Raw genomic sequence first — 11,320 nt, forward strand, 5'->3', positions numbered from 1 at the left:
ATATGGGCGCACCACATTGCAGCGGGTGCAAGACCGCGAACGCATGTCCTCCGATCATCAGAAAAAACACACATGCCCGTGTCCAGCACTACAGTGGCAGTGTGCCAGCCATGTCCGTCCCAGCACCATACATGCAACGCCCAGGCACATGTGCCGAGACCAATATTTCCTAGATAATCATTGCCAATCACGGAGATAACGCCTCAATTCACTGATGCGTACGTTCGGCGGAACAAAACATGGGCGCCAACGCAACGCGTTGGTCAAGTGACACGGACGCGTCCAATCAAGTGATGCGGAAACGCGTCCGGACTCCAATCCAAAACAGAAGCAATGCAAAAATATATGGAAATAAAACGCAAATCAAAGTAAAAAAGAAAGAAAGAAACGCACCTCCTGAAAATCTTTGGAACCTCCTTGAAGAAATTCGACCTCTCGACCTCCTTCTTTGTTGCGCTCCACGTGATGTTGTACGAGAACAAATGAGCGAGAATGGCTTGTGAAACCGGGATGCTTAGTCCACCGAAGAAGAAGAAGCTGTATTTGCCGTCAGTTCACGAAATAGGATACGAATAGGGACAAGACTCACAAGAACGGAATCCACCCAAAACACTCGATCGTGGCGCCTACGATACCACACTCTCCGAGCCTATACCGCAGAAGCACATACCCTACATTACCAGCTCCGAAAAATACAACAAAAGTGGCGAGCCATATTTCGAAACTGTGCATGTAGAAATCGTCTGTGGGGAATTGGAAACCAAGCATGACGTAGTTGATTACGGAGATGGTCGCTGAGGCCGCTATTCCGTCTGTTTCAAGTTAGTGTTTTGTTTTGTTTTATATGTCAGAGGGGACGTACAGTATGAAAACATGTCTATTTGTGATGGAGTCAGTATGAGTATTGAGAAGGAGGAGGGGGACGTACAAGCCATCATCGAGATCTTGTAATGGAGCGGTGCAGGACTCCACATGAACTTGTGGATCTGGTGGTTGATGGGACCCTTGTAGAACCATTTGACGAAGGGGTTGAAGAGGAGCCTGTGCGAGCCGTGAATCGGAAATATCGATACACAGGAAGGAAAGAAAACGCACTCATTACACCCATATGCATACTTCTGCCACCTATTCAACTCATCATCGACAGTGAGCGATACACCTTCTTTGAATCCGCCTTGGGAGTAGGTTGCCCATCTAAGAGTAAACGTGAGTGACAACCACCTCGAGAAGGAACAGGACGAACCTAACGATATACCCCTGTCTTATAAGCCTCAACGCCATATCGAAATCTTCACTGACGTTATCCTCGCTCCAGATCTTGACTTGGGCTCTGTTTTTGTCCGTGCCAGAATCATGAGTAGAAGACGCATCCACCCCACTTAATGCCGCATCCTGCAACGCACTCCACCTCAAAAACGCATTATGCCCTACAAAAGGTGCTACTTCCCCGTTTGCGCACATCATACTTATGCATTTGTTGATCCGGCGGGTGAAAAAGGCGATGGCGTTTTCAAAGTAGTGGTGGGCTACTTGAAGGACGTCTAGATTTGGGTTCAGATTAGCGAGCGGAGAGGACAGGGGAAGGAGACGTACCGCTCTCATGCTGGAGAACGCCAACTTCAGCGCCTTCGTCCTCCGCAAACTCTCTTGCTGCATCCCTAAAACAATCCGTCGGGACGATCGTATCTGCGTCTACTAATAGGATGATGCTTCCAATTCGACAGGCACGGGCGTTTGCTGCCCATGGTCTGTGTCCTGTGATTTGGAATACTGCTTCGAGTTAGCGTGATTAGTCAAAACGAGACTAATGGAAGATGTACCTTCTTCCATGGCTAGTTGAAGAGCCCGCTCTTCGATGTCTTCGATATGCGTTCCTGCGAGTGTGGGGGGTTCAGGGCTGATAGTCCGTGGACTCCCTGTCATACCGGGTCTAGGCGTCCCAGGCATGCTGCCATTGCTGTTGCTACTGAGAAAAGGAGTGATGAACGCCTGATCGTCCCCGTCCTTGCCGATATACTGGACCCCGTACGTCCCAGGGGATTGCCCAGGCACGCTAACGATGCTCCCGCCCTCTGTTTGGACAGTCTGAGCACTGTATGTGGTGCTAACGCTGGCACGGTGAAAGGGTGGGTTGGGAGGAGTGAATATGTTGCTATCTCTGCTTGAATTGGGGATTTGGTTTTGGCGATTGTAAGGGTATTGTTCAAGGGAATTGTGAGATGATTGAAGTTCCTCGAGGATGCGTTCAAGGCGGAGGGAGACGTCGAGTGCGTAGTTCATGTTGGAGGCTTTTTTGAAGCGGCCTGCGCGCGTGAAGCCTGTGTGTGTCAATGTTAGCGTTGACGGGCTAGAGGGAGAATGAGTGTGACCTTCGTGCCCGTGTCGTGGTCTTGCAATCCAGCCGATCCCATGGTTTGCGTAGTACTCGATACGTTCCTTTGCCTGATCTTGGGGGAGAAGACGAAGGCCGTCGTCGTTGATGAAGAGGCTGGATGTGCCGCCTTGACGTGCGTATGTCTGCATTGCTGTTTTGATGGATGTGAGGGAGGGTGTGCTGGGATGGATTAGCGAGGATCAGCCAACAAAGAAGAGGCTTACAGGACTGTAGCAAGGCTTTCTTTGTAGACGGGCATCTGTATTGTGATGTGAGGGAGTGCATTGTCTATGGCAGGGTTTGGCAGTGGAGGGACTGCCGAGTAGTAACGACTGTTTTGGTGGTAATGAGCGATGGGACCGACTGCAAATGTGAGTGTTTGGAATATTTGAAGAGTGAAGAACTGGAAAGAGTAAGCAGGGGGTATATGATATAAAAGGAATAGTTACCAAGGATACACAAAAGAGAAGTGGCACTAGGGCCCCGAGAGCAAAATGAGTGTAGTTGCCGTCTAGGCGAAATTCTTGAAGGAGAGTGCGAACGCCGTTGCCGATGAAAACTAGAGAAGGTGAGGGAAAGGAAACAAAAAGGGTATTGTGACTTACTGAAAGCGAGTGCAGCGCATAGACCATTGTATAGCGGAGCATATAGCATGATTGGACGGGTTGGTTGTTTTTGTTCGGTCTTTTCTGGGTCTTGTTGTGAAGGAACGACACGACCAAACCATGTTCGTCTTTGTGAATCTGAGTTTACGGTGGAGGAAGGAGTTAGACGGGGATCTGCTGGTTTTTCAGAGTATATGGAGGGTTCGTGTGTGGAAGGTAGAGGTGGTCTCGTACGCCATAGTAGACGAATGAGACGATCTTCAAAGTCACGTGCGATTGGGATGATTGTATCAAGAGAGTCGCTCCAAACGACGAGCACGCGTTCATCACGAATGAAAGCAGCGTTTTGATCCTTTTCTGCTTGTGGAAGGAGGTACATCGACTCGAGTACTTGAATGCGAGTATTTGAGTCGACATAGATGCAATCATCGATAGCTTGTTCTGCTAGAGCAGCGTGTACTGCAGCACTTCTGACTTTGACTGCAACGAGAGGATTGAGAGCAGCTACAGCAGCCTCGAATGGAGCGAGTGCGGCAGTTTCGTAGGGGAATACTCTGAATTGACCGTCATGGGTACGAAGACAAACGCCTGGAGGGACTGAATCTTCATGTGGCCTAAACCAAGCGTCACCTTGAGTTTGTTTGAAGATGTAGTGGAGAGTAGCGTCGTATCTGTCGTAGTCCATGAGTTGGGTGAGTGAGTTTGGGGAGAGAGCGGTGGAATATAAATGGTGAGATCAGATCTGGGATCTCTGAATCTGGTTGGATGTACGTTACACACGCGTCATACGGCAATTACGTGTTACAAGATAAGCAAGGTCCTTCAAAGAGAAACAGAGAAGGGTTACCCAACCTTGCCCTCATGGCTTCACCCCGTCCTTTCTTTCTGACTCCTTCAAGTTCAGATGACCATTCATCACAGGAAGACAGTCCAGACTCACCACGACCAAGAATAAGCAAACGACGTCAAGACCCTCCCCCTTCCGCCTTCACCTTCCCCTTCGCTGACCCTGCAAGAAGGTCTCTCGACGGTAGCTTTTTCGAGACACCACGTCTTCCATCAGCAGAATCTCCCTACAAATCGTTCAACCGCTCTTACTCTTTGGCAAACCTACATCGCTCACCAGATTTACAACTCCCAAGAGCAAGCAGCGCGACAACAATTTTCAGATCGCCTTTTCTATCCCCCGCTTCACGTCCATCAACCATATGGTCCCCTCCACCCGTATCCGCTAATCCTTCTGTCATCGCACTCCCCCTCACACAGAAGAAACCAATTCAATCAACCCGCCTCAAATCAAAACTCACCAAAGACGATAAACCATGGCTCACAAAGAAACGTCGTTGCGAATCAGGAAGCTGGTGGCTCACCTTTGTAGCTGCCCTCTTGGGCGTCCTTATAGCAGCAGCACTCTGCTTCAGAGGTTGGGAATCCGTAGACCTCCTCTCAGACAGTCAACTCTGTCTCGTCATGCAAGACGACTTTGACAGTTCTATCGACCCCAATAATTGGAGTCTTGACGTCGAGCTCGGTGGTTTCGGGTACGTCCCACCAAACACCACAATCCCTGTCTAACTTTCATTAGCAACGGTGAATTTGAAATGACAACCGACAATCCCTCCAACGTCTACATCTCAAATGGACAACTCTACATCATGCCCACACTCACGAGCGACTCCATCGACGGCGGCTGGGCTTCGGTCATGGATGGAGCGACCTATTCGCTTCCAGACTGTACAGCTCAAGGCGGAGGTATGTTTTGGCCTCCTACTCATTTCCGAGGCTCATTGATTCCGTGTAGTCATAGATCAAGGCGCGTGGGTTCTTCGTCGGCAAAACAACGATACGGGTGCGTAACAAACAACAACTCCCACGCTCCCTCACTCACTCCATTCAGGCAATGACAATTCAACTACCACCTCGGGCAACTCCACTACTAATGGATCAGGCAACTCTACAACGTCTGGCTACGGTAACTCCACAACAACAGGCTCGGGTAACTCCACGACCACCGGTTCAAGCAATTCTACTACCAGCAGTAATTCCACCACCGCCTCTAGCAACCCATGCACAGCTGTTTCAAATAACCAGAGCGGCACTATCATCAACCCCGTCATGAGCGGTCGTCTTAATACCCGTGGAAAACAGACTATCAAGTATGGCCGTGTCGAGGTGCGTCTGCTGTGTCTTTAATCTTTTAGCCTGCTAATTTCAGATCCCAGGTCCGCGCAAAACTGCCTCAGGGAGACTGGTTGTGGCCCGCTATTTGGATGCTTCCTCAGGGTAACAGTACAAGCTCAAGCACAGCTCAGGGAACGGGAGTTTATGGCGCGTGGCCCCTCAGCGGCGAGATCGATGTAAGTCTCACCTCTTCCTCTGCCGGCACCCCTGTTAATACCACCACAGATAATGGAAGCCCGCGGCAACCTTCCTTCATATCCCGCTCAAGGTTCGAACTATGTCCGCTCGTCCCTAAATTATGGGCCGTTTGCGGGTGGCTCTACGCCCATCTCTACCGGTGAGCGTTTATTCCTGGTTTTGCGCTTGGGGCGGAGTTCTTTTCGGTTCATTCGTGGTTTTGTATTTTTGGCTTTCGATTGGCGTTTCTCGGTTCACCAACTTGTCTTTTTCGACTTCAATTGGCCTTTACGTATATTTCATCGTTTTTGTCCAGCCACGTTGTTTTCACCCCCTAACACACACTGACAGGCACAAGCACCACCGCCAACCTCCTGAAAAGCATCTACGGCTGGGTAAGCACCAAACGCGGGAATTTTGCCGACGGGTTCCACGTTTATGCGTTGGAGTGGACCGGCGAGTGGATGAGGTTTTATACGGATGATCGGCTGCAGGTAGGTTTACCGTCTCCGTTCCCTACAATTCTCTTCTTTTTCGTTCCTGTTCTTGGTTTGCTGTATCCCGCGGTCTTATCCGTTTTTTGATGGCATTTTGCTGTCCCTCGGTCATCCCCTTCCCGTACCCGTCCCGTTCTACTTACCCGTCCACCCGTCTTGTCACCCGAACTAACCGAACCCACAATAGGCAATGATCAACCTAAAAATATCCTCCAAATCCTCCGATTCCTATTTCTTCAATACAGGTGGATTCCCAGGTGTAGCTATGAATGCGTCGAGTGGAAAGGAAGTGGTCGTCGAAGATCCGTGGAGTACGGCATATGGGGGGAGTGCTGCTGCCCCTTTTGATCAGGGTCAGTTTTTTTTTGAAAAGCTTGGAATTCGATGTCAAGACTGATACTGGACAGAATTCTATCTTGTGATCGATCTGGCGGTTGGCGGGACGAGTGGGTGGTTCCCAGATAGTGTAGGTGGAAAGCCGTGGTATGATGGATCTGCTAGTATGTTTTTTGTTCTTGCTTTGGGCAGGGCTCATTCTGACGCGATGTAGCTGCGATGCGCGATTTCGCAAGTAAGTACGAACAGTGGAGCGCTACGTGGCCTTCGAATCCGGATGAGCGTGCGTTTAGGATGTGAGTTTTTTTTCCCCTTTTTTTGGCTTGGGTCTGATGTGGTTTGGAATAGTGATTATGTGAAGATGTGGAACCTCTGCGGGTGATGATGACTTGTTGGCGTAGATGGTACCAAGATTGATCCAGATGGACTGATATTTTTAATTACAACGGTACGTGCCATGGAGATTGACACGGACTACGTCTCGTAGTCTTCGTATCTTAGATTCTGGCTTTTACCCGACTGCGTCGTCGTACGCTCGTTACGCTCATTTGTTTTTTCTTGTTGTGTCGTCGTCGTTGTTACTGGCCCTCGAAGCTTGTATTGAAGCTTTCATTGTTACAATTGGCATTAGCATCGACGTGGCGATGATAATATTATGCAAACATCTTATTGCAACTTTGGAGGAATATGCAGTGCAGAAACCCCTGATCAGCTGCTCGTGCCTCGCATAGCCTTACTCGGGGAATTAAAGTTTTTGCCTCGACGAACCTCCAATGCATATGCACCGTAACCCGTAGTAAGAAACTGTTCGATGAAATTTCAAAGTCTCACTGCATCCTTGGTGGGTGTGCGTTTTCTGCGCTCTGCCTCGTTTTGGCAGGGTCATCTTTCATTTTCACTCCTACCCCTCATTATGAGCCTAACCTGAGTGTGCACCTGGTGCACGCTTGGGTCGCGCTTCGTGCCATCGATGGGTATAAAGGACGTGTCGATTCTATAGTACTAGTACGTCAATCGCGGTGTATCGTGTCCGAATGATCAGGTTCAATTGCGCCACTACTAGCATACTAAGGCGAGGTAGGCGAGGTCACTGGCATGTTGCTCATGTCGCCTATACGCCGAATAGGTTCGTGCACGACGTAGAATTTCGCATGCATGGATACGAATCGAATCGAATGTACGTCACCATTTCTGATATCTATGTATAACTTACATGTTTTGTTTTGTTCGGGGTTGATAATAGGCTGGTTCTGGGCGAGTCTACGCGATTCTGTTCTTCTCCGCCCATACTACGATATGGACACGATGATTCGAATTTACGGCGCTGATGCAGTTATTATTTGCGCTATGCCACGCTCATTCACCCCGCGCCGGTGCGATATCAAGGACTCGTATTCGTCCGCTGATGCCATCAACTGTCTGCATCTTTTTGAGGGATAGACTCGGACGGGTCGAACCGCCAAATGTATTAACAAGGTGTCATGCGGGTCCATGTAGCAGGTTTTTGTGTCAACCGAAAACGTCACGCCGCCGCCATGAACGTTGACGTCGAGCTATTTTTGCAATGGTATAACCGATCGAGTATAGGCTGTCGACCCTGCGAGATATGATGCGGCTAGCTGTCGTCTTCATCGAAACGCTGAAGCGAACAGCACTTGCCATGAGGCCTTTGTCCCTAGTATGGATGACGTCAAGTCGTTGCACATGTCGAATAACGTGATTGGCAGGCGTACGGCAGCGGGCCGTGGAGCTGCTACTACCAGTGCAGGGCCGCGATCATCCAAAGATTTACCACCTACATCGCGAAACCGATTCTCGGGTACTTTGCGCGGCGCCGACGAGTCTCAACGCCGCAGCACGGGTCGGAAGCAAAATAGGAAGGCGGGAGGTTGTCGTCACGACCCAGAAGTTGCGAGCTCCGTAACCGTTGTCTGTACTACTTACTCTTGCTGAATTTCTGCATCATCCCACCAGGTACAACATGTGCATGAGTGCTGGGCTTCAAAAATGACAGGGGAAATACCCGTATCATGTCATAACGAGAACCAATGATGACCAGCGTCGTAATCTGAAACGACAGTCTGATCGAGATGCCAAGAAACAAGCGCAAGAAGGGTCCGGAGTCTCGAACAATGCAGCGAACTTCCTCGACATGACTTCTCTGTAGATAAATGTATTTTTGTTCGAGGTTCTCACAGCAATCAAGTATCATGCAAAGCTTGTCGTGTTCTATTGGGAAAATACAGATACAATAGTGTAGATGGGTTGTTCAGACGTAGAAACCAACAATGTATAAAAGCGGTACAACAATTATAGCTTTTGAATGACAATGGCAGACGCAGCTCCGCCCTAGACAACGCATCGTTTGAGTAACGCGACATCACATATAGGTACAAATCACTTACCCCATTACAGATGCCTGCTGCGCCGTACTCGCCAGATTTTAGGGCGTGGACGAGGGACACCACGATACGAGAGCCCGAGTTTCCGATAGCGTGACCAAGTGAAACAGCGCCACTGTTGGATTTCGTTAGCGTACATAAGCCCCTGAACGCAAAGTAGAAAAACTCACCCGTCGATGTTGACCTTTGCAGGATCGAGTTGTAGAAGCTTTTCAGCAACACGGACGACAACGGAGAAGGCTTCGTTGACCTCGAAACGTGCGATGTCATCGACAGTCAGGTTTGCTCTTTTAAGTGCTTCTGGGAGAGCGACAGCAGGAGCCATGGGGAAGTCGATGGGTTCAACACCCGCATCTGCATATGCTGCAGATAATGACAAATCAGACGATGTACAGCTACACAAGAACTCAAACTTACAAATCACTTTGGCGAGTGGTTTTACGCCGAGCTCCTGTGCTTTCTCTGCTGACATCAATATCAGAGCAGAGGCGCCATCATTGAGGTTTGAAGAGTTGGCAGCAGTGATGCGACCGCCTGGTTTGAATGCTGACTTGAGAGAGGGAACCTTCTCGAAGATGACTTTCTTGTACTCCTCATCTTCCTTGACCACGATGTCGCCCTTCTTGCCCTTGATCGTGACGGGAGCTATCTCAGCGCTGAAAGCGCCCGCTTTCCATGCGCGATCAGAACGTTTGTATGACTCGATTGCGTGCTCGTCGAGTGACTCTCGGCTGATTTCGTACTTCTCTGCGACAGCCTCGGCACAGTTGCCCATGGCGAAGTTGTTGGAGACGTCCCAGAGACCATCGTTTTCAACGGAGTCCCTTGTCTCGAATTTGCCGAACAAAGGGTTCGTGCGGGGAAGCAGGTAACTAAATAACATGTTACCGTAAATCTTGTGCAAAGTGGTAATCTGGACTGTGTACTCACGGAGCGTTGCTCATACTCTCCATACCACCAGCAGCAACCGCGGTCTTGTAACCGGATTCTATGCTCTGGGCAGCAAGCATAATACACTTCATACCGCTAGCACAGACTTTGTTGATGGTCGTGGCGTCAGATGCGGACTTCATGCCGCCAGCGAGTGCTACTTGACGTGCGGGTGATTGACCAACACCAGCCTGGACGACATTGCCGAAGTAGATCTCCTCGACTACTGAGGGATCAACTTTTGACTGCTCGAAAGCATGCTTGAGAGCCACAGCGCCAAGTTGGGGAGCAGTCAAAGTCTTGAGTGATCCGTACAAAGATCCGACAGGCGTACGGGACGCAGCAACAATTACAGCTTCGTGAGCAGGCTGCAAAGTTTTGTGTGATTCACGCTGCTGTACATAAAATGAGATGAGAACATACCATTTTACAGGAAGGATGATCTGGTAGTGATGGGGGATGAAAACGGAGATATGGATGAAGAACGTGAAGCAAGCACCATAGCCACGCTGGCTTTATATGCCAATGGGATCCGAAACAAATTACTCGGGATCGAGGAAAACGATAACCGATCGTACGACTTGTTAAAGTCACCCGATTATCCGTGTGGCCTGAGGACAGATATTTACTAGTGCCACGTAGTAGATAGAGCTAAATACACCGTCCTCTCGCAAGCATTAATGGGGTAGTGGTAACCTGGGTCGTTGCCATCGACCCGCCGGGGGTTCGATTCCCTCTTAATGCATATCGGGACTAGCGCGGCTACTTCGTTTTCAGCCGTGTCATTTTTGGCTAGAATTTGCATGCTAATCTAGACTTACAGACTGTGGTATCAGTCCATAATTGACTTGCTCCATGACACGCAGCAAACTGGCCACACTGACACGATCACGACATGTGAAATACAGAACTAACGGATGTGTTACTAATTACCTGGTCCGACGTAACAACAACCGCAACAAAGAAAAAGTATGAACGAGGAGAGAAGAAATAGTCGTTCACATGATCACACAACATGAATTTTGCTAGTGAGGCTGTCAGACCGAGTCACCCAAACATAAAAGACAGCTGCTGACCTTCTTAGCTGTCTTGTAGAACATCTTGCTCTGTGCGGATAGAGCATTCGATCGCTCTACAAGGTTATCCAACCTCTCCCCGCGTTGGAGAACAGATTCGATGGTCTTGTGCTACAATACACCGTCACACCGATAAAACAATCGAGTGATTATCATAATGAGGGGAGGGCTTACCAGGACAATCTTCGTCTCATCTAGCTCCTGTTGTACCCGCATAATTGTATCAGCTTGCCGAGGATCCTGGTACTTCTGAATGTAGGTCTGGATCTCTGGGAATGATATTGATCCTGGGTTTCCGAAGGCAGACTGGGGGACTTTGGCAGTGAAATCATCAAGTAGCTTTGTTAGAAGAGAAAAGGCGGGTCGAACGGGGTATTCATGATCAGTAATAATAATAGCTGAGGAAGGAGTAAGTTCGATGGCTCCATTACATCCAGAGCTTCGACCCACCTGAAAGCTGCTCTGCACCACTCCTGTTGTACACATGGGCAGTGTAATTGTTCTCTTGTACACTCTGACGCTGGCCCTGAGGAGTTCTCTCTACGACTGTCTTGGTGAAGAATGTCAAAAACTCGCTGACAGAACCTCTCTGGTAGAACGAGAAACTAGAGACATCTGAAGTAGAGCTAAGAACTGAACAAGGGCCTGAGGAAGGTGCGAGAACAACTGAGAGGGAGAAGATCTTCATGGTCGTTGGTGAGAAGAGAGACAGACACACCGCGCTGTGCTATGCCCGGCTCAG

At 49.3% G+C, this 11,320-nt stretch overlaps 4 protein-coding genes and 1 non-coding gene across 5 annotated transcripts; 2 read left to right on the forward strand and 3 right to left on the reverse strand.

Moving 5' to 3' along the window:
• Window positions 1-231: 231 nt before the first annotated feature.
• On the reverse strand, window positions 232-4,010 carry F5891DRAFT_244289 (glycosyl transferase family group 2-domain-containing protein). Its single transcript, XM_041371051.1, has 13 exons — window positions 3,920-4,010; window positions 2,980-3,864; window positions 2,824-2,933; window positions 2,599-2,777; window positions 2,370-2,554; window positions 1,821-2,318; window positions 1,594-1,770; window positions 1,244-1,541; window positions 1,096-1,194; window positions 929-1,041; window positions 863-877; window positions 590-812; window positions 232-537 (listed from the first exon to the last, which is right to left on the reverse strand). The coding sequence occupies exons 2-13, from the start codon at window positions 3,662-3,664 to the stop codon at window positions 264-266; spliced, it is 2,856 nt and encodes a 951-aa protein (XP_041227122.1). The 5' UTR covers window positions 3,665-3,864; window positions 3,920-4,010; the 3' UTR covers window positions 232-263.
• On the forward strand, window positions 3,841-6,552 carry F5891DRAFT_1128032 (glycoside hydrolase family 16 protein; the record flags this gene model as incomplete). Its single annotated transcript, XM_041364238.1, has 11 exons — window positions 3,841-3,998; window positions 4,149-4,520; window positions 4,565-4,731; window positions 4,970-5,151; window positions 5,202-5,336; window positions 5,386-5,497; window positions 5,689-5,831; window positions 6,022-6,187; window positions 6,242-6,334; window positions 6,385-6,466; window positions 6,519-6,552. 11 exons carry the CDS (start codon window positions 3,841-3,843, stop codon window positions 6,550-6,552), a joined length of 1,644 nt encoding a protein of 547 aa, XP_041227123.1.
• Window positions 6,553-8,376: 1,824 nt separating this feature from the next.
• Window positions 8,377-10,164, reverse strand: F5891DRAFT_1028522 (Thiolase, N-terminal domain-containing protein). The gene is made up of 6 exons (XM_041361477.1): window positions 9,926-10,164; window positions 9,503-9,870; window positions 8,990-9,444; window positions 8,743-8,935; window positions 8,576-8,687; window positions 8,377-8,519 (listed from the first exon to the last, which is right to left on the reverse strand). Exons 1-6 carry the CDS (start codon window positions 9,926-9,928, stop codon window positions 8,481-8,483), a joined length of 1,170 nt encoding a protein of 389 aa, XP_041227124.1. The 5' UTR covers window positions 9,929-10,164; the 3' UTR covers window positions 8,377-8,480.
• Window positions 10,165-10,176: 12 nt separating this feature from the next.
• Window positions 10,177-10,247, forward strand: F5891DRAFT_t63. The gene has a single exon. It is a non-coding gene; the product is annotated as a tRNA-Gly (tRNA).
• Window positions 10,248-10,256: 9 nt separating this feature from the next.
• On the reverse strand, window positions 10,257-11,320 carry F5891DRAFT_1028524 (snare protein YKT6). Its single transcript, XM_041361478.1, has 4 exons — window positions 11,029-11,320; window positions 10,753-10,976; window positions 10,579-10,689; window positions 10,257-10,527 (listed from the first exon to the last, which is right to left on the reverse strand). The coding sequence occupies exons 1-4, from the start codon at window positions 11,264-11,266 to the stop codon at window positions 10,501-10,503; spliced, it is 600 nt and encodes a 199-aa protein (XP_041227125.1). The 5' UTR covers window positions 11,267-11,320; the 3' UTR covers window positions 10,257-10,500.

Source organism: Suillus fuscotomentosus, assembly GCF_016647785.1.
Source record: "Suillus fuscotomentosus strain FC203 chromosome Unknown F5891scaffold_21, whole genome shotgun sequence".
NCBI lineage: Eukaryota > Fungi > Basidiomycota > Agaricomycetes > Boletales > Suillaceae > Suillus > Suillus fuscotomentosus.